The following is a 25,664-nucleotide window of genomic DNA, read 5'->3' as shown; positions in this document are numbered from 1 at the left end:
GTTTTATGTAACATCAATTATTCAAATTTGTATACAGTCCATTATTATTATTATTATTATTATTATTATTATTATTATTATATCGTATGCAACAGTATCCGTTAGTAATTTTCTTATTATGTCATTATCAGCTTTCCATACATTCCCAAAGTATTTAATTCTCTTAATTTTTATATATGTTGAAATATTGGGTTTTCTGTATAGTTTCCGAATATCTTTATTCTGATCATACAGCTGTCCTCCTTACCCTAAACGCCTCACCGCCAATTAAATCGCCTTAAAAAACCTTCACTAACAAACAAAAACACCGATTAGGACGCATTCCAGCCACAACTTTCTAAGGATACTAATCTTAATATATAACTTAAATCCAAGGTACACATCGAAGACACTATTACCAAATTAAACCATTCGATACAAAGAGCCGCGTGGAACTCTACCCCAATATCACAACCCACTCCTCCCTTTCCTATAAACATTCCTATTCATATACAAAATTTAACTAGCGATAAACGCCGCACTAGAACTCAATGGCAACGTACCAAATATCCCTTGGACAAAAATCGTCTAAACTCCCTAACTACACATTTAAAAAGATTGCTGTCAAACTACAGAAACGAATCATTCACTTACGATATAGCTTTACTATCTTTCAGATTGTTCAATCTGGAATGCCACAAAAAAAAACCCCTTAAAGAAAAACCTTCTTACCCTTCTCTAAAACAACCCAACCATACCTGAGACATAAGGACCCAATAAAATCTGATCTCTAACATATCTAACTGATGTCTTTAAGCCTCATAGTAATATAAACGACCCAGTTATTTCCATCGAAATTGACAATTTTTTTTATTTCGCCCCTGCAAATGACTCTATCCCTTAAAGCATTCTCTCCTACTGAAGTTTAACATTAAATTGACACATTTCCTAAAAGGAAGGTGTCTATCTTCGATCTCATAACCGACGAAGTAGCCAAACACCTCCGAAGGAAAACTTTAATATTCCTCACGTACATTTTTAATGCAATTGTTCGATTTTATTTCCCACTTCAGTGGAAGTTTTCAATCATAGTAGTAATTTCCAAACTTGGTAAGTCCCCCCGACAATCTTTCATCATACAGACCTTTAAGTCTTCTTCCGTTTTTCTCAAAGGAACTTGAAAAACTATCATAAATAACTCTAAAATTATTCCTAACACTTAATTCGGCTTTCGAAACTGTCATTCCACAATTCATTAAGTAAACCGTATAATAGACACAATTGCCTCAGCTCTAGAAAAGAAACAGTACTGTATGCTGTTTTCCTCTAGGTCGTTCAAGCTTTCGACAGGTTGTGGCATACTGACCTCCTCTTTTAATTAAAAAAAAATCCTCTCATCTGCTTTCTACCAATTTTTTATATATTATCACGAAAACCGTCAATTCGCTGATCGGTACTGCTCAAGTCTCTCTTCTATTTCCATTATTGAAGCAGTAGTTCCCCAAAGAGCAATAACAACTCTTGTCCTTTTCAACATATTCATAGCTGATCAACCCACTTCTCTTAACACGTTTGTTACCGAATAAGTCAACGATAAAGTAATCCTTTCAACCCATGAAAACCCAATCATTGCATCTATATAACTGCAATCGCATCTCTCCACCTTGGAAACCGGGTGTCAAAATTGGAAAGTTAAAATAAACGAAACCAAATCCTGCCACATCACTTATCAAATTTGTCCTCAAATTACTTTCAACAACATCACAATTCCTTACTCATTTAACACAAAATACCTCGGAATACATTTTGACAAAAAATTTAATTGGGCTTATCATACTCATAACATCAAAACTAAACTCAATTCTCGTCTTCGGGCCCTTAAATTTTTCTTTAACGCAAAATCAAAACTTATTCCTCACACTAAACTTAACTTCCAAAACCCTCTTTGAACCCATTTGAAAGAATGACATTCAAATATGGGGTTCGGCAAAAAAATAAAAAAACCTAAAATAAAATATTTCGTTTTATTACAAAAGTTCCTTTCTATGTTTCCAATCAAAGCCTTCATACAGATCTAAAAATGAACACCATGTTAGAAGTCGCTATCAAGTCTTACGCTCGTTGTCACAACTCTCTCTTTTACCATCCAAATATCTTAGCTAAAAATCATGCCAATTCAATACCAAGTAACGCTCCCAAAAGACTAAAAAGAAAGTAGTGGCACAACCTACCCTCTAATTTAACCTTATAACATTGACAGAAGTGTCGACAGTGGGCGGTTTCTCCTTCATGTCTTCTGGCAACAACCATTATTGTTAACACTTAAGCTTATTATACATAATATAGTATAGATTGTTTAAATCAATTAAAGCATAAAAAAAAATAATAAATTATGTTTCTACTTAAAACTATATACTTTCCTTTAAAGTAATTATTGCAATTAATACAATCAATGATTTTTTTAGATTTTCAAACTTGAAAGATCTCCTGTTTGGTGCTAACAAAATTTTATATAAAGAAAAGGAGAGTTCTATGTCTGACGAAGTCATTGGGGCAAACTTGAAATACGTCATGTCACTACTGGTTTAATCTTCTGATATATCCAAACCTACGTTCTCTTTTTCGCTAGTTAATATCTTTGAAGTATTACACATAATTTAAAATCCTTTGTTTTTGTTGAGAATTGTTTGTAATATTTTATTAATAGCAAATCCATATGTTCCTGTTAATTGACTAAACTTTGTTGAAATATCTTGTACAATTTCAATAGCTTCAGATAAGAGGAATACCTCGTTTTTATAGACGCGTTATAGCTATAGGAAGACATGAGCAATTTGAATGTATGTAAGCCAAAATTCCTTTTCAATTCATTAGATTTAAAATATTTTTGATCATTTTTGATAGAAAGTGCATAATTTTCATCAAAAACATTCGATAATTTGTGTTACAATTTCGAAGTTTTCTCTAGAATAAATTGCAACAGAAATCCACGTAACTCAACGAGTCAAAATAAGTTGTGGTGGGGGGGGGGGGGGTGGTGGTAAATATGGTGCATCAGTATGAGATTTCTCAACGTGATAAGGCGCCTTTTTAAGTACTCGTTTGACATTTGTGACCTGTTTATCAAATTTTGGAAATTAAATGTGGATTTTTTCGGCAGTTCTATGCAATCCATGAGAAGTACAAGTTACGTGAATCATTTCTGTATACAACACTTTTAATGTATCACCTTCCTTTGTCATATAAGGCGCAGAATCACTTAAAAAAGTAATACGTCGTTTCGATGTAATCTGTCAAGCCATAATAAATACAGAGCATTTTAAAATACTGAAAATACTGTACAATGATTTGATTTTTTTTAAATGTTCAAAGTTTAACAAAAAAATTTCATCTGCTCGATCCGGGAGTGATATGCCAATAATGACTGGAGCGATAAAACGATCTTCTTGTCTATCGACACCCAAATTTTCTTTCTCACTACTTTTTGTCTTATTTCTGTAATAACTTCCTGGTATTAATAATCAACATTTTCTTTGCGTTATGTTATTTGATGAGGTAGATTTTATACCATATATTTTATTTAAAAATTTTTTGAAATGTGTATTGCTCAATTTATTAAGTGGGATGTTAGTACTGAGCATTGCTTTAGATAAATCATTGTTGAATGAAGATTTTGATGACGAATCTTATGAAAAAAGTTTCTGATATTTTTTTTTGTCTTCTACATGATTAACTCCCCTTCAATGTTTTTCAGTTGCAATGTGTTGTGTCCCAGAAAAAAGTTTATCACTGGTTATTTTGATATTGTATACTGTAAAAAATATAATTTTATTGTTCATTGTAAATGTTTCCAAATTCCGAAACATAGGTTTTCAAACGGGGCACAACTGATGATTTTTCTTTTGGCATTTTTATTTCGCAATTTAAAAAATAATAAGTATAAATTACTGAACATGTGTAATAAATCAATTAAACAACGAATAACAATAATACACGAACACAAGCAAGAAACACGTTAGTCAATGGATCGCATCAAACTAAAAGCATACTAATAATATGTTTAAGATTATCTAATGATTTTTGTCATCCATTATGTACGACTTCAATAGTAAAATAGTCAATAATGCACGTTAATACCTGAGTAAAAATATAATAGTTTCCATGAAACTATTCAAGTTATAGTTTATACAAATACATTTAATATTTTAATGTCAATTTAGAACAGATTGACCAAAAAAATGTAAATATTACGCAAAAAAATCATTTATACAAAAAATTATGAAAAAATTATAACATGCATTTATATACTCTAATCCATGATATGTTGTTATGAACCCTTGAATATTATATGTAATATTGTATGTGAATTTAGACGGTCTGGAATAGTGTGTTAGGTGACGACGAGCCAACGGAATCTGCTGACGAAGTGATTACGTCTAGCTCGGCGTACGGGCGAACACACTAAGAGGCAACCCCAGTCGTATTATGGGATCAGAGCATTATAGTTGTAAAAATTAGCAGAGCATTGTGTATTAGAACTAGCATCAACATAATTTTGTAATTAAAAATTAATTAACAACTAAATAATAATAAATATATTAATAATAATTAATCGTGCGTTAATATTATTTTATGTGAACTAAGATTCCACAACAATATGCAAAAATATGCAAAATAAGATTTGGTATTTGAACCATAAATGAGTTAAAACAAATTTTAGCCGAATCCATTTTATTATGCAGTGTAGCAAAAAGAATATGCAAATGCATTAAAGTCACAGCCTTGATCATAACTATTATATCCAGTGCCGCAACTACAAAATAGGAGGCCCTTGTGCGGTAATTGTATTGGGCCCCTTCCTAGAATTTATTTTTGTTATACGTCTTATTTATAAGTAGAGTGCGGATTTGTATGCACTTAAAAGTATTGAAATATGCCATATGCAGTAAAAATCATGAAAATATGCAAAAAATATGCAGTCAAAATCATGGAAATATGTGAAAAATATGTAGTCAAAATTATGAAAATATGTAAAAAATATGAAAGAATTTTTTATTTATTTAAAATTTATAATTCAACTTATAAAAATTAATTACTTAAATACTTAATACAAAAAAATTTAGGGAATTTTCTGAACTTAATTTATTTTTAAAATTTTATTTATTATAATAAATAATGTAGGTGTGGCCAGTGGGCCACTTCCTATTCAAGTTTTCATGACACTGTTGTACTTTTATTATCATAATTGCTTATTGTGTAACACTTCACAGATTGTAATTTTCTATACCAATAAAAAAAAAAAAAATAAATAAATAAATAAATAAATAATCATATGCATTTCAAATTTATCTTCTGTGAAGCTGTGTCGTTTATTGGTTAACATATTTTTTAAAGACTGAAAACGAACCCTCGATGTCAACCGAAGTTATTGGGGCATATTTGAAGCAAGTGGTATGTCGATAATCGACTGACACAGCAAGAGCGATTAAGTTTACGTCGTAATCGATTATTTATTTTATAACTAAATATATATATAAATTACTATTTAGTGACTATGAAATTTTTTTTAAATTTTCACTTCAATATGCAATAAATTTTGAATTTTGCCAAAATATGCAAAAATATGCAATAACTTCTAAATATGCAGAAATATGCAAAAAAAAATTTCACCATTAGTTCAAATTATGTTAATTCGTGGAGATAACTGACAAAAATCCAAAAGTATTGAAAGGAAAAAAATATGCGATTACATAGAAATCCGCGCTCTATTTATAAGTATCAATTTTTTTAGGTTTTAAAATACGTTTCACATCAGTTAGTGTATGATATATATATATATATATATATATAATGAAATACCTACAGCTGTTGTAAATTATACTTCACTACATATTTATGTAGTAACATTATTTAAGTAGTTTAGGTAGATATGTTTTATACCTACTTAAATACTCAATGGACATTGTTAAATAAACATTATATTACTCTAAAATATTATGACATCCTTACCTGAATTTTTAAAAAATTTCTTTTTATTATAAAATAATAATATTATTAAATAATTGTATATTTGTAAAGTGTAGTTTATTTTAGGCTGGGACTAGGGGGCTCTCCAAATTTATGTAAGCCTTGGAGCCCGTGTGCGCGGCACACTCTGCACACCCAGTTTTTGCGGCACTGATTATATCATTTACATTTCAATAATATTTTTTTATTTTTTTTTTTCTTATATAGAAGATAGTAATTTTTTATAATACGTGTACAAATATACAACTATGTAAAATCATAACATACAGTAATAACAGTAACATACTACCACAGATTATAAACTATAGATTTATTACTATTTAATCATATACTACCATATTATTATATCTTCTATTATTATCTATTATATCTTATGCTACTATGTATCTATTGATATATTAACTCACTCTCGTGCAGAACAGTCTATTGCTTTGGCACATAAAACGTCCATCGCCAATTCGCCAGTAGCTGGGTTCGACACGGATTTACACGTGTTATAAACGCCTTGCATGTATGAATCGGCTATGTGAAACTCCAACTCTTGGATTGAAAAGCCTACAAGCGAAATATTAATTAAGTGTATTATGAAATATTTTAATGATAGTGGTAACATTATTATTCAATTTAATAATATGTTTTGATAGTCGACAGGAGGTTGCGCAAAAACAATACACGAGAATCCGTTTTTCTTATATGCTTATTATACATGTGTAACTTTTATAACGTGTTACTATAACTAGATATGTATGAATCCTTAGTGGTTTTATCTTATTTTAATATTTTACAAAATACTAATTGAGTAGAAATAAATATTTTTTACGTATACTGTCTTGTAAATAAGAAAGATAAGATTAAATGACATGTTTCTCATTATTTCCAACTTAAAACATGAATCACGTTAAAATAATTAAGACTGTCTGAACATTTTGTTTTTTCTAAAATTGTTCACTGTTTATTTTTACTGTAATGTGTATCGTTGCATTATGACTAACCTGTTTTTGTCAGTTTGGTGACGTTCATGTAACGGCTCTGTACCGGCGAACATACCAACTCACAAAGAAATCTCCCGAAAGTCCTCATACATGATGGACATCTATGTAAAAAGTTCGCAGCCTGTATAATACTAATGTCAAATGTCTTAAGTTGATCGGCTCCACAACATGTATTGAGAGTTTTTCCATCTGATAAAATAAAATAAGTTTTAATAAACAATACAAAGTAACAAAAAGGTAGTAAAATTAATATATTTATAAAATAATTAGAATTTTGATGAATTTAAAGATAATTTAATAACAGATATTTTATGTAGCGTGCTGACGTTTCATTCCTCTTAACGTAATATCAATAATTGTTAAATATATCTTATATAATAATATATTAATATAAAATTAGAACGTAGATTTTTATACAATTATTTATATGAGTACAAGTATATTTTTTCTGTTTCATATTTTTGTACATTTGTTATTTATCTTCGCAAAACTTTATAATATATCATTAAAATTTAAAACTACATTTTTTAAGTACTAAATATTAAGTGAAATACAGGTAAATGTAACTGAATAGGATTATAGAGTATTTTTAAAGACTTATGACAGCGTTTCAATAATTGATAAGATAAAATAAAATAACTATAAAACTCAGAGATCGAAAAGGATGATATTTAAAAACAAATTATATGATTCTTCCAATATAAAGAAAGGTTTGAAAGTATTACGGTTAACTAATGACGCACAATTCAATTGGGTGAAAACATTCGATTATTAGTAGTGAGGGTTCAAATCTTGGTTTAAAGTTCTCTGTAATTTTTTAACTGTTGAGATATCAAAAAAAGAACCCCTCTGAGTACCATCTAGTACCCAGTTTCAATCTTTTAGTTTTAATTTAATGGTAATTGGAGTCAGGTCCATAACCGAGGGATGGGTGGAGGTTGACATGGTTCTGTCGAGACGAGTCGATAGGGAAGATTCGGGCAGAGATAATATTGATATATACTTCGAGTACCTGCTACCATCACTCCAACAGCTGAAAGAGTGTGAAAGGATCTGGTGACAATGTACCCACTGGGTCATCATGCTATCACAGCGAGCTTTGACGTGACCAACACAATCTCACCGACTCACGTATACTCTTACGGATTACCACTATTCTCGTAAAAATCTACGTCATGGACTCTCGTCAACTCTCTCAACGGATTTTACTACGGACAAGGATAACTACGAACATCCATTGTCTTGATCGGTAGTCACCCGAGGAAAAACAGTGTGCCGTATCAAAGTTAATCCCCGCCTCCTATTACCGAAAAAATATAAATCCTGTTTATCAGTTTTGATTGATTATATTAAATATTTTATCATTTTATTTATAATAAAAATATTCGAAACGTTCTTGATGCACTCGATATTTGTAATGCAGATGCATTTCTAAAAATTTTAAAAATATTAAGTATGTCAGTTTTGCTTGTGACTACAGCGACTAATGAAATGTCACTTCTAACGTTATTTCGACTAAAAGCTTACCTTTGATCATTAATGGATAAAGATTGCTTAATTAGAAAGGCATAATTAAATATACATATTGAATTATATAAACAATGATATCAACCAAGTATTAAATGCATTATTTTAACCATTCAATGAGTGAATTTGTTATAACAATGATTTGTATTTTATAGTATTGATAAAAAAAACTTTTAATATAGGTACTTAAAAAATGAATAGTAAATATTAATACTCGTATATAGTACTATTTACTAATTATTGATGTATCTATTTTATACATATATATATTTTCTAATCCCCTTCTCCCATTATGAAATCAAGCGTACGGGTTTAATTGAAACAATTTTTTTGGTCGAAATCGTGTACATAGATATAAAAGAATAAAACAAACGTCATAGTAAACTAATGAACATTAGATATTTTTCGACTTTTAGTATGCAGATTTATAAATAAATTCAAATAAAATTGAAAAAAAATTATCGTTAGAATATAGAACCAATTTAGGAATTCATATTAGTATGTCACTTAAGATAATCTTACACTGTGTCCAACGTGAACGCGGCGAACGCAAATTACGGCAGATGCGAACGAATTCGCGTTAGCCGCATTCACCGCTCGCAATAGTGTCCTACGTGTACGCGATGAACGCGACTAAACCATATTCAGATATTTTTACTTTTTTTTACATGCAGTGTATTTTGAAGTGAGTTATGCAAAGGTTATGTGATATATTTTACACGTTTATGTTCTATTCTTTTAAAAACAAAAACAACTAAAAATGTCTTTTAGTCTTGAAAAACAATTGTTAATACCTATTGAAAAGTGCTGAAGTGAAATATTTAATATACTTTGTATTACATTTATTCCAAAGAACACATTCATTTTTTGTACCTCAGATATAATGAGCTCCATATTGATCACACAACAATATCTAATATATAAATATATAATACTATTATAGTTAAAATACTATATATTATAATTTAATAATATATATTACCCGTTTACCTATTCGTATTATAAAATAGTTGTATAAAAATGTTTAAAAAATCATTTATAATAATAAATCGTAAATTGTAATGGAAATATTTTGAGGTCTGACGCGCGACCAAAAACAAAACAATTTAATTTTCAAACCGTGCGGCGAACGCGAACGAATTAATTCGTTCGCGTCACCCGCGTTTATCGCGTACGTTGGACAATTTAATCTTTATTTATATGTTTGATAATTTTATTCGCCGCGTCGCCCGCATTACAACGCCTTTGCCGCGTTCGCCGCGTTCACATTGGACACAGCGTTACATAAGGTAATGTATATAAGATCTATATAAAAGGTAATCCTTATAGATTGGTACATTGTTAAAAATTAAGCGTTCTAAAATCTTAACCTCATAAAACCAATCCCTGTATATAATCCAATGGATTAATAGGTACACAATAAATCAAAAGACAATTATATAAAATTGAATTCTTATACCAAGTGAAGTCTTAGTTTAAATATTTACACTCAAGATATACTTGTTCATTTTATTTAATATATATATAGAGTGTAATAATAAAAAAATAATTAAATTATCTGTATCTAATATTGAATTATGATAGTACATAATAAAAATTGTTTTGTAAACATTTTTTATGAATAATTATATGATTAATAAATTATTTGTTGAAGTATACTATTAATGATATAGGTACATATTAACGACAACTCCATAACGGTCTCAAATACAATAGCTTAGTATGCAATACTATAGAAATATAACATTTTTACAGACTCAACGTTTTATTAGACACTTCTAAGAAACCATTAACACAAATGATATGTAATACTACATTTTTGTTTTGAAATTTCACAAATTAAGTAACTAAAAATCAGGGCTGTACATTTATTGCAGTTGCATGTTTTCTTTGCTACTTTATATAAGGAAATGGATTCAGCCAAAATGTGTGTTGTATTATTTATGAATTAAATATCTATATTTATTAATATAATCTTAATTTGAGTGTTTTTACATATTTAGGGGGTATGGCATATAAATGCATATTTTCACGGATTCTTCGTTTTCACGCTTTTCTTTTATATTTTAGTAAAGTTTATAATTTTATCAGTCAATCGGACACGTAACTGACGAATATATTTGTTAAATTTATTTTAAATTTCAATAAAAATTTAGGTAATTTATTAATGTTTATTAATGCCATAGTTACATGTTTACATGTGAAGAATTATTTATTAAATTTTCTGTGTATTGTGACTGTACTATAATACACATAGTAAATACAATTTACATATATTATATTATTGTGTTATACATATAGTAGTAGTGATGAGCATAAATTATTTCCCAATAATAATCATTATTGTTCTGATATCTAGAAATCCGTACCCAAACGCGTTTAAAAAAAAGTGTTTTAGAGGAGGGACTTAGATTGTATATTTTCATGCTTATATAATCTATATACTACTTTTACTCTATAGAAACATATTTAATAATTGTCTTGAACTTCAGGGGGGGAACCTCTATAGCCCCCTTGTGTATAAAACTGTATGTATCTATGGGCGAATGAAAGTTCCTACACGGTAAAAACTAGGTAAAAAAAAAATAATATACATAACAAAAATATGTATATACACTATATACACTACTATTAAATATGTATTTAAATATGTATCTACGAATTTTTAAAAATAAATATATGATGAAAAAAATACAATAAAAATCGTATAGTGCAAAATTTTATATTTTATGAGGTTTATATAAGATACTCTAATATACTATATTATACTCTAATATAGTATTTGAATATTTCAATGTTTCAATAGTAAATAACCCAATAAACGATAAGCCTGTTGGTGCTGTGGCACTTCTATGCATTGTTTTTTTTGAAGACTTTTTGAAGATTCTATATACATATTCAATTTTTTCCGTCGTGTAGGAACTAATGTATGTAATTATTTACCTTCTACTCTCGTGGGAAACTTACTATTCTCCGTATCTATAATTCGTAATCTTATACAAATTAAAAATATAAAATAGTAATCGCTATTATAACAATTTAGTCACGTGGTTGTTAGTCACACGTTGTGGAGAATTTTTTTTGTAAATTATTTTTAATTATTAATATCAATACTTTATTTTTTAATGAGGACATTTTTATAGAGCATTATTTTTAAAATGTTTGCATATTTTTTATGTTTTTAGTGCATAAATGCATACATATTTTAAGTGCATTAAAATCACAGCCCTAGTTATAATTTTTATTGCACTCTGTCGTAATAAACCTTGTCATAAACCCTGTCGTAAACAATTTTACAAAGGTATTATTATTTTTTTAATAATAATAATAATTAAGAATAAGACCAAGACCAAGACCAAGACGGTACTGGTCCAGCAAGACCAAGACCAAGATTAGGCTTGCAAGAACAAGACCAAACCAATATCGAAGCTGCAAGACCAAGACCAAAACAAGACCATCACTGCAAGATTCTTACAGTCTTACAAATTTTTTTTTCCTCGATAACACATTAGTTATCTAGATTTCATTAACTAATAATTTATAAGGAAGATTATAAGAAATTATTTGTATTATTAATAAATTTGATCAGTATTCAAGGAAATGACAAATTATTGAAAAAATTATTAGAAATAATTGGAATTAATATTACAAAATAACATAATAAAGTTGTTTCATACTTAGAAATTACTGAAAAATTATATTTTTTTCCCAAAATCGATGAAAACGTCGAAAGTTGTCTTTCTCATAGAATAATTTATGACTTATATCCATAATACACCTCTACTTTGAATCGAATATACTAATATATTAGTATTTATATAAAGTATTTATATATAGTATATTATTATAATTGCTAAAAGTCATTACGGACTACGGTAGAAATCATTTTGATTGGAAATATGTTTCTATTTTGGTTCGTAGCTTGTGTGATTTTTCCATATTAGACATTGTGTATATAAACTAGTATCTTATACAGTATATCATTTCATTACTGTCATAAACTTACAGTCTATAATATTGATATTTATTATAAATGTAATAGAAACTTTCAAAGTTAATTATGCTGGTAAATTGATTCAGCAAATATAAATACAAGTAAAATAATATAAACATGATATTTTAAAATGCAAAGTATTAAAAGAGTAGTAAAAATTAAACTGTTTGATTGTTTTATATTATTAGTATACTATATAATATATTGGACTTAAGTTTCATTTTAGAAGTCATAGCAAAAAACCTACATATCTATAACAAGTAGATATTTAGTTTTTTTTTATATTTTGCGAAAATAGAAAAAGTGTTTCAAGAGTCTTGCGCAAGAACAAGACCAAGAACAAGACTGAGTTTGCAAGACCAATACTAAGACCAAGATTAAGGTGTATACCCAAGACCAAGACCAAGATTTTGAAAGTCTTGGTCTTGGTTATTTTTTTTTTGATCATCACTACTATCTAAATCCTTAATATTTAGTAAAAAAAATAAAAAATGTATGTAAATAAAAATATATGAATTATGTACCTACTATTAATGAATAATTATAATATGTTTTGTTTTTAGAAAATGTAGATTTTATTTTCTGTAAGAGATGTTATGAAAATAAACGGAACGTTTAAGGGAAAAGAAGAAAAAAAAGATCAAAAAAGCGATGGTGGGATAGGATTGAGAATATGAGGGCTGCTGGTGTGTGTGTAAGGGATATAGAAAATCGAGATGAGTAGAGGTTTAGAAGAAAGGTGGCCGACCCAAATAGTTAGAAGGCGAAGGAGAAGAAGAAGAAAATTTAGTTTTTGTTTAAACTTTTTTAGTTGAAACAAGAAGCTAATTTTGTATTTAAGACTTATAATTTTAATGCAAACGTTATAAAATTCTCTTATTACGTGATATATTTAAATTTAAATTTTATAAGATAAGATACTGTACTATATGTATTACTCCGACATTGATTCAAAATCATTTTTTGAAAACAACAATTCATAATAACTTTCAAAATATTATACAAATACAAAAACTATAACACTTCTATCCTATCTTTTACATAGTGACTTACATTTTACTTTAAGTTCGATTGATTCTCTTCTCTAGATAACAATCTGCAGTATCCTTAGATTCTACACGAGAAGTGAAGTCTAGATTTATTACTCAATTTTAATTAACTCCACACAACCTAGTTATATAGGCGGTATTTTTTAGTTAATGATAACCATAACATATATATGGTGTACATGAAAGAATCTTTTAATGGTGATTTTGAATGAAATCAAGTTTAAAATATGTCAGTTGTAGTTAAGAACATTTTAGAAGGAAACTGGTTTTAAGAATATATAACAAGATCTTTACAAGACACGGACTATACAAGTAAAATATAATCCAAATTTAAATAGCAAACTTAGCTTTAGAAATGGGAAACAACGTTTCCACAAAACCCCTACTTATGTCGCTTGTTGCTGGTTCAAACGAGAAAAAAAAACTTAATAGTTATATGGAAATAATTAAATATTCCAACGCTTACAGAACATACCAACAATCTATAGGCCATAACGTCTATGGTATTTTTTTTATTTTTTTAATGAAATTGTGTTAGAAATATACATAGATGTATAGATGTTATACTATACTGATGGAAATATTATATATACTTTTTTTTGTCAAATAGCAGACAAAAAAAATTTTAATTAAACTTAAGTCAAATCATACCTTGATAATAACTTTTTTAATTCAATTTGAATATACATAATTTATATCTACAATTTTATTATACTTTAAAAATTAATGCTGCATTAATTTCAGAATACATTTTATTACCTATATTATGGCTCTGTGCACAAATATACAAGTAATACAATATACGGTTCAACTTCCATCTTATTTATTTTCAGGAATTTTAGATCATTTTACAAAAATATAATCATAAAATCGTCTTAACACGTAATGTTTGACTATAATTTTTACAAATCATTAACAAAATAAAATAAATTAAACGGCGTACATTATTTGATTATAATTTAACATTGTACCCAAATAAACATAACAATGAACAAAGGTACAAAGTAAAAATAAATTAATTTGGCTTGAATAGTATTTATTGTTTTTTTGTTACGAGCCATTATTATATTTATTGAAAATACCATGTGTTAGTTTTTTATGAATCAAAAAACTACGATTTTTTTTAATTTTATTTGCTTTTGCTATACATTTTTTTCGTTTTATGAATGAAAAATTATAATAAAGAATTTCAGTATTTAATTACATTTGTGTAACAGAAATATGAATTGGGTTGTTAAAATATATTTATCCAACTAACTTTAAGTGAATGTATAATATTACGATAGATGTAACGAATACATATTTAATACATAAATAAAAATAACCAAATCACCCAATTATTACTTGTAAAGAGATTTCTAAAGAGCCTAAACCTCTTAATAAACTCAAAACATAATTATAAAATCAATAAACTTTCATTACCACTGTTTATATTCTAGTATTTATTGTATATTGTGAATAATTTCACTTCATTTAATCACATAAAATTTGCATAATTTTAATATTTTTGGTTTTGTTCTTAGAATTTAAATATAAAAATGAATCTGAATTGAACATTTAATAAACATCCTTTTCTTCTATTAATAGTATTTTATGTTTTTTAAAAATATAAAACCTAGTCATTAACACGTTTGATGGATTAAAAACAATATTAGTACAACCTAATAACGTGTTTTATAATTGCAAGTTCAAACCTCTCAATTATTTAAGCTGAGTGCATATTTTCAATAGGTATGCAATATTTTATATAACATAATATATATATACAATAATGAGCATATATATATAATTACATTTTTTTTTGGTTTTAATATAATATAAATTATTAACTTTTGCAATACAGACCATCATTATACTATACTTTAAGGTCGAAAGTAAAATGTATATTTTATTATTGATAACGTTATTGTTCCAAAACATATTAATCTATAGGATACGAGACAAATTAAATATCCAATCAGCAGGTATTATAATAATAATTGTATTTGTCAAGGTCGAAGGGGAACCTTTTTCGATCTACAGTTGCCTTACCTACAAAAAATGAAGTAGTAATTTACTAGATGTGTTTACAAATAAGATGTCTGAAATATCAAACTATATTTTATTATTTGACCTGAAGTGGAAGTGGGTACCTATCATTGATTATATATACGTACATTATAAGTACATAGTAAATGCCTTTATCATATGTGTGTGGATAGGAAACCTAGTTTAGAGTTATTACAAAATAATGAAATTACTACAGTATAGCTGTTATGAAAGGGTAACTGGTTTTAGTGAACAAAATTACGAAAACTAACCTAAATACTTAATTTATAAACCATAAATTACATTTTCCTTAAAAAACATATTTTTAAATAAAATCGACAGCCAAATATTGTTCTATGAATTCGATTTTATTAATTATTACAATCGAAAAAATCTGAGAACAAATAAATATTTTATGTTTTCAGTATAACTAGTAAACGTAAATATTATTCAATTTAATGGGCGGAATAAAAAGTTGTAAATTATATTGGTTAACAGATTTCTGTATTACGAGTCCATCAAACTATTATAATATATACTACATATACTTGTACATAATCGGTACAAGGTTTTCAATGAAATAACAAAATAATAATTGTGTAGTTGTGTAATAATAATAATTAATGTATTGCAAATCGTTATTACTTATTAGTTATTACTAGGGCTCGGAAGTTGATGACCTAAAGAACTTTAAAAAATGACCTAAAAAAATATGAATAAATGATCTAAAAATGATGAAAAATGACTGCAAAAAATAACCCAACAATTGTCAAATTATAAAATAAAATAACTTTATTAACTAAAAAATGCAAAAAAATGACTTATTTTATATTTTTAAGAAAAAAAACCTTTTATTTAACATCTTGTTAAAAATTGTTATTTAAATATAGCATAATATGCAAAAAAAAAAAAAAATGACTTATTTTATATTTATAAGAAAAAAAAACTTTTATTTAACACCTTATTAAAAATTGTTATTTAAATATAAACCATAAATATTCTACAAAAATATTTAAAACAAAATATAAAAATGATCCTAATTAAAAACCTAATCAAATTTAATACATTGAACAATAAGTGCGTGTTTCATATTTTCTATAGTAAATGACCTGCGATTGTCTGAAAGTAAATCTTATACTTTGAGAAATTTCTTTCTACATCTACTGATGTAATTGGTGCAAATTGAAAATGAGCAATATCGAAATTATTGAGGTCATCTGGAAAGTTTTGGTTCGACCTTTTTTCATCATTCAAAATTTTTGAAGTTGTTGTCACTGTTTTAAAGCCCGTATTTTTATCCAAAACGGATTTTAATTTTTTTTTTTTATATATTTTGTTCTACTCTATTTTCTGCTTGTTGAATTTTATTTTCAACATCTTGGACAATTTTTATCGAGTGGTGAAGACTAAGCCCAAATGTTTTTAACTGAGTTATAAAATCACTCAATGTTCCAAAATTGGAGTAAATGTATAACAAATCACTTTGCAAATCATAATCCTCCATGAAATCTTGAGCTTTCTCAATCGATGTAGCATCGTCTCTATTTAAACCAAATATTATTTCTTTTAAAGTTTCGAAGTGTTCACAATAATAATTTGCGGCACTTAGCGACGTCCCCTATCTAGTTAATACAGGCTGTGGCGGTAAAGAAATACTCGGTGCCTTTTCTCAAAAAAATTGAATACGGGCAGGACACTTTAAAAAACATTTTTTTACGTTAAATATTAATTGATCAACTTTAGGGAAATATTTACGAACTTCATCTGCAGCTCTGTGTAATCCGTGAATTAAACAAGTGACATGTTCCATTTTAGAGTACATTATTTTTATGCCTTTACCATTATAGCTGCATCGCTCAAAAACATCAAAATATTGTCGTATTTAATCCCTTGAGGCCACAAAAGATGAAATGGTTTATCCAATTTAGCAATGCTGGTATGATTAGCTTTTTCCAGTGCTTCTGTGTGAAGCAAAAATATTTTTCCTGGGTATCCAATTTCTAACGTACCGATAATTACATTCGCGATGTACCGGCCTTCCACATCTGTAGTTTCGTCGATAGAAATCCACAGTTTTTGATTTTCACAATACTTTTTTATATTGTTTATAGTTTCTTCGTAATATTGGGTAACATACGATTTTCTCAATGTCGATTCGACGGAAATACTCTTGCTTGTATATTTTTCCAAAAATTTACGAAAACAGTCGTTGGATAATTTATTCAATGGAATACTAGCCGATAAAAGGGCTTGACACAAATCATAATTAAATGTACATTTTCTGGATGGTTGTGTCAGTAAACTTTGATTTTTTGATTTTTCAGTTTGTAAATTTTTGCGCTCAATTCCATGTATGTGCTTTTGACGTGACACGTGTTGTTCCACAGCGAACTCTTTATCTGCGGCAACCTTAACGTCACATATCTTGCAAAAAAGTATATATCCATCAGTTGAAAAAATATCACTTCCAAATTCTGATACAAATGCACGTAAACGAGCATTAGTCGAAGTTTTATTTTTAGGCATTTTTTTAATAGAAAAGTTCTTAAAACAGGACAACAGTCAATAACAGCTACACGAGATGGTCAAATACTAAATTATATTATACAATATACAAATATAGTGGCTACAATAAGTTTTAGCTGTTATTGAAAAATAATCATTTTATTGTTTACAATAATACACTATAAATATAAATATGCTATAAACTATAAATATACATTATTTCAAACATTGCGATAAGCAACTCGACCACGGCCAGTAATTTTAGTGCACCTAGTTATTTTTGTAACACTGACAACAATAAACTATATTTAAAAGTTAAAATAATATGTTATATTTTATTTTTATGATATTTTCACATTTAATGAAAAAAAATTAAACATTAAATGTAAAAAAAATGATTTAAAATGTAGGACCATGATAAAATGATATAAATGAGAAATAAAGGCAAAAAATGTAAAAAATGCAAAATCAAAATTTCAGATTATTTTAGTAGACCATCTAAATCGGATTTTTAGCTTGATAGATTAATGACTACATCAATTAAAAAAAAATGCAAAATGCATCAACTTCCGAGCCTTATTTATTACTATTATATTATAGACAGAAATTGTTTTTATCAAATACAAAATAATAATTAGTTTTACTTCATATTAATCAACTTGTCAACGCAACAGGGAAATTAAATTATATCAAATTCCATAAATTTATAATCTACACAATAATATTATCTATTTCTATACAAAATACGTAATTAAATTAATATTTTCATACTTAATTATTATAAATTAAACTAAAAACAACTTACCTTCTGAATAATCCTGTATAAAATCAGGACACCACGTTTGAAGTACCTTTAAAGCGCCTGGATCAGTCAGAGGTTTTGCGGTTCCATTATAAGGACAATTTAATACCAACGAATTAATTTTTTCACATTCACCGTACCATACACAAGTATTTTCAGCCTGAAAACACAAATTTATTAAATATTTAATACTTTAAATTTCCAATGGTTATACAGTTGAAAATAAATATAACATCCAAAACACGTGTAGCTAAAAAAAACACTCATTATAAATCGTTTGAAAAATTTGATTATAAAAAGCATTCTATTCTTGGGGAGGGTGGTGATAGTCCTCCATGCATGCGTTAATCTGCTGAAACCCAGGTTAAATCTTCAAAGGAAAAAGGAGCTTTACGATTAGCAAGGTGATCAAAGAACTACACACCAGACTTAAGCATAGCCTCAAGGTACTCTTTAACGAGGTTTTGAGTATGCTCTACACCCTTGTTGTACAGACATTTTTGTAATTTTTTTTTTTTCGTTACTGTTTATTATTAAAAATATATACAAATATAGATTTTAAAAAACAAAACAAAAATAACTTAAAAACTTCGGAAGTTATCAAAGGTGGGACAGCGTAAATCCCACCGTGCAATAAACGGGTCATATATTTTTTTCGACGATTTGATGAACGATTTTTTTGCGGACTTGGGAGAATGTAAGTAACATTTTCTTCTATATTTAAAATCTCTATATTTTCATCACTTTCCGAATCGGACTCTATAACTAATAATATATTATTATTAGGTTCGGGAACATGTGTTTCGTCGTCATCGGTATCGTCAATTGACGATTAACTTTCGTCATCTGACGGTAAATCTTCAAATAACATTTCATTTACTTCAAGGTCTGAATAACGTTTAGCCATTTAAAAAAAAAAAAAAATAATAAAAAAATAATAAAATCACACACTGATGAATAATAAACAATAAACGAATTCGCACAGTACGCGTACCACTGTCGCGTGTCGGTGTCTACTAGGTATAGAAGCGTTTTGAATACAGACGTTATTGCACGGTGGGACATATAATGGATGCTCAATTATACACGAATATTAGGAAAAATACTTATAAGAGCTAATTAAAATCAACACCAAAATAAACTATATTATTCTTGGAATTAAATGAAATTAGAATCATGCAAATCGATCGATTCAATTAGGAGAAAACTAAACATTAGTTTTTAAAAATAAATGTTTGAAAATAATAATTGGAAAAAATTAATTAACCGATATTTAATAATGTTAGACTTCTAAGAATTTATACGCATTAGCTATGTATAAAGATAATGAATATATTATTAATATAATATAATATAATTATCAATATAATAAATATATTGAAATTCTTAAATTAAACCAACAATCGGCTGAAAAATAGAAAACAAATAATTTATGGGTGGTATGCTATTTGTCCCACCGTGCTGGATGGGTTTTTTTTTTATGGAATTGCGTGTATCCCACCATGCCGGAAAGAGTTAAGTGACAACACAATGATCGCAAGACACGTCTTGGGAAACTTTCCCTAGACTTAACACCGCTCCATTGTGTTGGACAACGGTTTATAAACATCACTGATACGATAAACTTTAACAACAAGATGCTATAGTCAGCACATTTTTAAGGCTATGAGAGGTTGTTATTGCTCTGAGTAAAACCAAAGTCAATAAGGCAGCTGGATTCAGTAAGGATTACCTCGAATTTATCAAATATTCTGATCCCAGGAATCGTGAGTGGCTTGCTAGATTTTATAGTGATGTTTTAATTACAAAAATTATCCCAAAACAGTTAAATATGGACACAGTGATAACACTCTTAAAACCGGGAAAACCAGGATCAGAGACTGCAGATTATCGCCTAGTTTCTCTATTAAACATTCCGTATAAGATCTTAGACAGACTTATACTAGAGCGAATTCAGTCATGCATTGATGAGATCACCTCAATAGAAAAAAACGAACTTAAGACATAATAGAATCTGTGAGGAATAAGTAATTGCCTTAACTACTATGAATGAAGAAGATAACCTACAGAAGAAGCTAAAAAGCAATGTAGTTTTCATTAACATCTCAACCACGTACAATACGGTTTGGAGACATGGTTTCATGAATACATTTACTAAAGTTATTAAATGCTGAAAGTTAGTCACTATTTTAGAAGCAATCCTAGTAAATCCACGTCTTCAAGTATATTCAGGTAAGAATGGGAGTAGATCGAAGATAGTGAATAATGGGCTCTCTCAGAGTTCAGAACTTGCTCCTACCTTGATCAACCTATACATGGATGACATACCAAATACGAAAAAGCTCAATTTGGTTAAGTTTAGTTAATTCAATAAGTTTCAATTTGCAGACGTGATAACTATTACATATAGAAGTAAAGACCTAAAGGATGGTAATGTAATTTTAACCAATTGCCTAAAGCTAATTAAAATATAATTAATATAAATTAATATATATTTCAGCAAATCGCACTTAAAGCCTAATTTAGCTATAATTAAAATATGTGCATTCCACCTGAACAATAGAATAAACTTGAGATAGTGTTTGATGGGATAAGAGTAAACCATAATTCCTATCCTAAATACTTAGGTAGGTATTACGTTGAATCGTGCATAGAGTACGTTAAGTAAAAAAATATACATAAAAAAAACGGTAAAATTAAAAAAATGGTAAGATTAAATCATATTTTCGTAATATGGTTAAAAAATATGTGTAGGCATGGTATTCAAATAAATTAACAAGGTTTGATTTACAACGAAATTTTATTTACAACAATAGTATATAGGAATAATGTAATAAAAATTAAAAATTATTTTAAATCATTACAATTATTAATTACACATTATTAATGTATGTAATCAGATCCGATATTTTCAATAACAAATGTCAGTTTAAGGATATCGACATAAATTGTAAATTTAAATGTAATAATCTACATTTATAATTCAATTCAAGACATAAAATTGACTTTCACCCGAAATTAATAATATACACTAGAGATGTTTCAGGTAGATAATTTATTTTAAGTCGGGTAACGAGTACTGGCCGAGTAAAAATGTAGGTATTGCATTAGGTACCGAGTAAGGGCCAGGTAAAAATGTAGATAGTACGCCGAGTACAAGTAAGGGTCAAGTATTAAATATGAATATCGAGTACTCGGCCATCGAATAACTGCCGGGTACCCGGAATATCTCTAATATATAGCCGTAAAATGATCAGTGTTACATCATTAATTTTTAAACATGCACAAATAAAGTTATTTTAATTAAAAAAATACGTATGTTTCTCATTTTGTTAAAAAATATTTTTTATTGTGATTATTTGTACATTTTTAAATATATAGCCTAAATCATGATGATAAAAAATTAAGAAAAAATGTATATTCACTACAAGTTATAACTTATCTTTCAGATATTAATTGACAATTCAAATTAGTTAATCAATAAGAACTTATAAGGAAGGTTTAATTTGAACAGAGCAGAGGTCTCTTTGTTATGTTAATACGTCATACATAGAGATTTAACTTAAATAAAAATAACATTTTACGTAAAGAAACGTACCTAAAGTAATATTTAAATTCAAATGTATCTCTTTAAATCAATTTTCATATCCTTTTTTGAATTTGGAAAATTTTTAAATACAATTAAAAGTAGTTATAATTTTCAAACATTTATCTTAATTATATTCAATGTTCATAAATACGTAAAGTAAATTTAATAAAGCCAAATATCACGAAATAACTAGATAATTATAATTCGTTTTTGCCGAGTGTTAAAACGCTAACACATTTAAAATTAATTAAATTCCACAGAATTAAACTAACACTTTTTTCAAATGTTAAACAACAAATAACTAGCAAAACTATGTATTCTATAATAAAAATGTAAAAACAAAACCACCTAAATTTCATAATTTTTAATCCTAGTTAAGAACACTGTTTTTTTCCTAAACAATGTTTGTTTACAAAATGTAATCAACAGAATTTATTGCTGACAATACATTATAGTTGAAATATTGCATGTTTTACTATTTGACAGGGGGATTTCAAATTTAAATAATTCAAGTTTAAATTAATTTAAATACTTTAGTATAACTTATAATTCTGATAAAACATTTAACTTAATATCGACCTTCAAGTATGAATAATTATACTGTAATTTTATTTAACTTAAAAATTATAACAATAATTGGCTTAAATTATACACAATGGCCTATTAAATAAATTACTTAGTTTTACTTTTTGTTGTAGGTATATCAAATTACAGCTATAAGTGTATAGTTAAATGTTAATTACGTTTAAACACTCATTTATTAAAAGTATAACTATATTATTAAGCTAACATTTAGCTAAATTTTTTAAAATTCATAAAAGTCTAAACAAATAATACCTTTACTTTTCAAGATCGTATTAAAATTAAATCTAGATGAAGGGTTGTTCTTGTTATTTAAATGTTGGTCTTATTCCATGATAAGATTGAACAGTAATAATGAGTGAACACTTCTTAAAAACAAAACGTGAGATGGTCACATGAAACCTTTGGGTTCCACGAAACACACTTTGAGAATCGTTGGCTTAAAAATATACGTAATTTACAAGTAAGCCCTTGTATGTGATAATCTGATCAATACACATGATAACATGTTCATTGAATTATAAAAAAATCTTTAAAACCGTTAAACGTACTTTAGCGTGTTTGAGAAAAATAGAAGGTCTAAGGACTTTTACATTATTATACTTAAATTGCCATCACAATTAATAATAATTGTATAATATATAATGGTAAGTTAAATAGAATTTGTATTTATCTGCGTATAAGATGGCGGATATAAGTGGTAAATGCGAAGAAAGACATACATATGTGTACAAATTTCATTTGAAATATAGTAAAATGAAATTAACGTCACAAAAGGACACAAAATCGCCGTTTACAAGCAAGTGTTATTAATATATTAATAACTAATTGTACAGATTTTATATTTACATATCCACTAGTGTATAATAATTATCTTACCTAATGTATATATATATACTATAGTTGTACTCAAAATAATTATGTTAATTAATGAATTTTATTTATTATTTTTAACTAGTTGAACATTGTCTATATTTTTTTGCCATAACTTTCCAAGCTTTCCAGAGATGATGGTTCGAGTTCAACGAACGTGATTAATTTTGCATTGTATTCAAGGATTTACTTAATTTAGCTGTAAATTTTAATCACCTTATCATCCGATAATTTTAAATTAAAATCTAATCAATGGGCCATTATGTTGATAATAAAATATGGTGGTTAAAAAAAATTGTTGTCTCATAGAAAAAATTAAGTCCTCGTTACACTCAAAATCTAAAAAATGTTGGACACTTTTTTAAATCAGAGAATTCGAAAAACGGTAGTATAATATTAAGTTTAATTTTGGTAGATTAACTCACAAATGAAAAATGCTAACTCATCGATTCACATCGTTTTCACGAATTAAATTTACATGATCCCAATAGTCTTCCCAATAATTTTTTGGTGATTTCCACATATCTTACATATCTCAAAACTACCCACAAACGCGTACATTTTTATTTACCTTATTATTAAACATGTGCATATATATATATGTGAAGTGTGAATTCAGGTAGATAGTCATTATGAATAAGTGTCAAGTGATCAGTAAAATAATACATGTTAATGTATAAATGTTTAATGTTCAATAATTTTGCTCTTGGAAAGCAGTTATATGTTGTTAATATTGAGTTTTTCTTCTTTGTATTTTTCAGTTTAACATTTCTTTCTATATATATAATCTCCAAGAAATGTTAAACTGAAAAATACAAAGAAGAAAAACTCAATATTAACAACATATAACTGCTTTCCAAGAGCAAAATTATTGAACATTAAACATTTGTACATTAACATGTATTAGTTTACTGATCACCCGACACTTATTCATAATGACTATCTACCTGCATTTACACTTCACAACGAGTTAGTAAATATTTTTTAAAATGTGATCAGTTCGTGTTCATTTGTAATATAATTGCAACATGTTTTCATTCGCGAGTACTGATGATAAGCTACAAAATAACTTGAATTTAACTTTAATCTAACACGGAAAAATAAATGTTCACAAGGAAACAGTACTAATCGTTGTTACGTTGCATTGAAAAATGAGTTATTATATTTACTCTTTAGGCAAAACTCGAGTAATGATCACGCGATCCATATTGAAAAACGTAATAGTGGGACAAATTTTTGAACAGAATCTGATCATGGGTCTGGTTCGTTCAATTCAACGGCAATATCAACAATAAGTATCTATTATTATGCATGTACAACGAAATCGCACGTTGATCGATGACCTGACATTTTTTGCTAATCTACAACTTATCCATTTGGGGACAGAAACGAACGGATTTGTATTATTCACGTTACTAGGGACGTACAAAAAAATAAGGTAGGTTTTGAGATTTTATAAGATTACATCATAACAACAATTAAAAGTAACAACTGTGGAAAATCTGATTCAGTTATCATTGTACATCTTATACACTTTGGAAGTATACTATAACACAAGGCCGTATCTAAAAATTTTTTTCGAGAGGGGTCCAAAACATGTATATTGTAATTTTATTGAATTAAGATTTTAATTTTTGATATTTGGTTAAAAATAAGACAGAAAAAGATTTAATCTTCTTTTATTAAAATTAATTTTATATGATATTATGATATAAAA

The 25,664-nt window shown here is 27.5% G+C and overlaps 1 protein-coding gene across 1 annotated transcript in view; it reads right to left on the bottom strand.

Moving 5' to 3' along the window:
* Window positions 1–25,664, bottom strand: part of LOC112680307 (NPC intracellular cholesterol transporter 1) — a 37,199-nt gene that overhangs the window by 10,978 nt on the left and 557 nt on the right. The window contains exons 2-4 of the mRNA XM_025550359.1: window positions 18,907–19,063; window positions 6,999–7,187; window positions 6,414–6,561 (exon numbers count right to left, since the gene is read on the bottom strand). Coding sequence (XP_025406144.1) covers window positions 6,414–6,561; window positions 6,999–7,187; window positions 18,907–19,063 — 494 coding nt within the window. The remainder of the gene's footprint in view (window positions 1–6,413; window positions 6,562–6,998; window positions 7,188–18,906; window positions 19,064–25,664) is intronic.

The sequence above is a fragment of the Sipha flava genome, unplaced genomic scaffold (assembly GCF_003268045.1).
Source record: "Sipha flava isolate LNK unplaced genomic scaffold, YSA_version1 176_pilon_pilon, whole genome shotgun sequence".
In the NCBI taxonomy this organism is placed as follows: Eukaryota; Metazoa; Arthropoda; class Insecta; order Hemiptera; family Aphididae; genus Sipha; species Sipha flava.
Note: the sequence above shows the minus strand (reverse complement) of the source record. Positions and strands in the feature narration are given on the sequence as shown.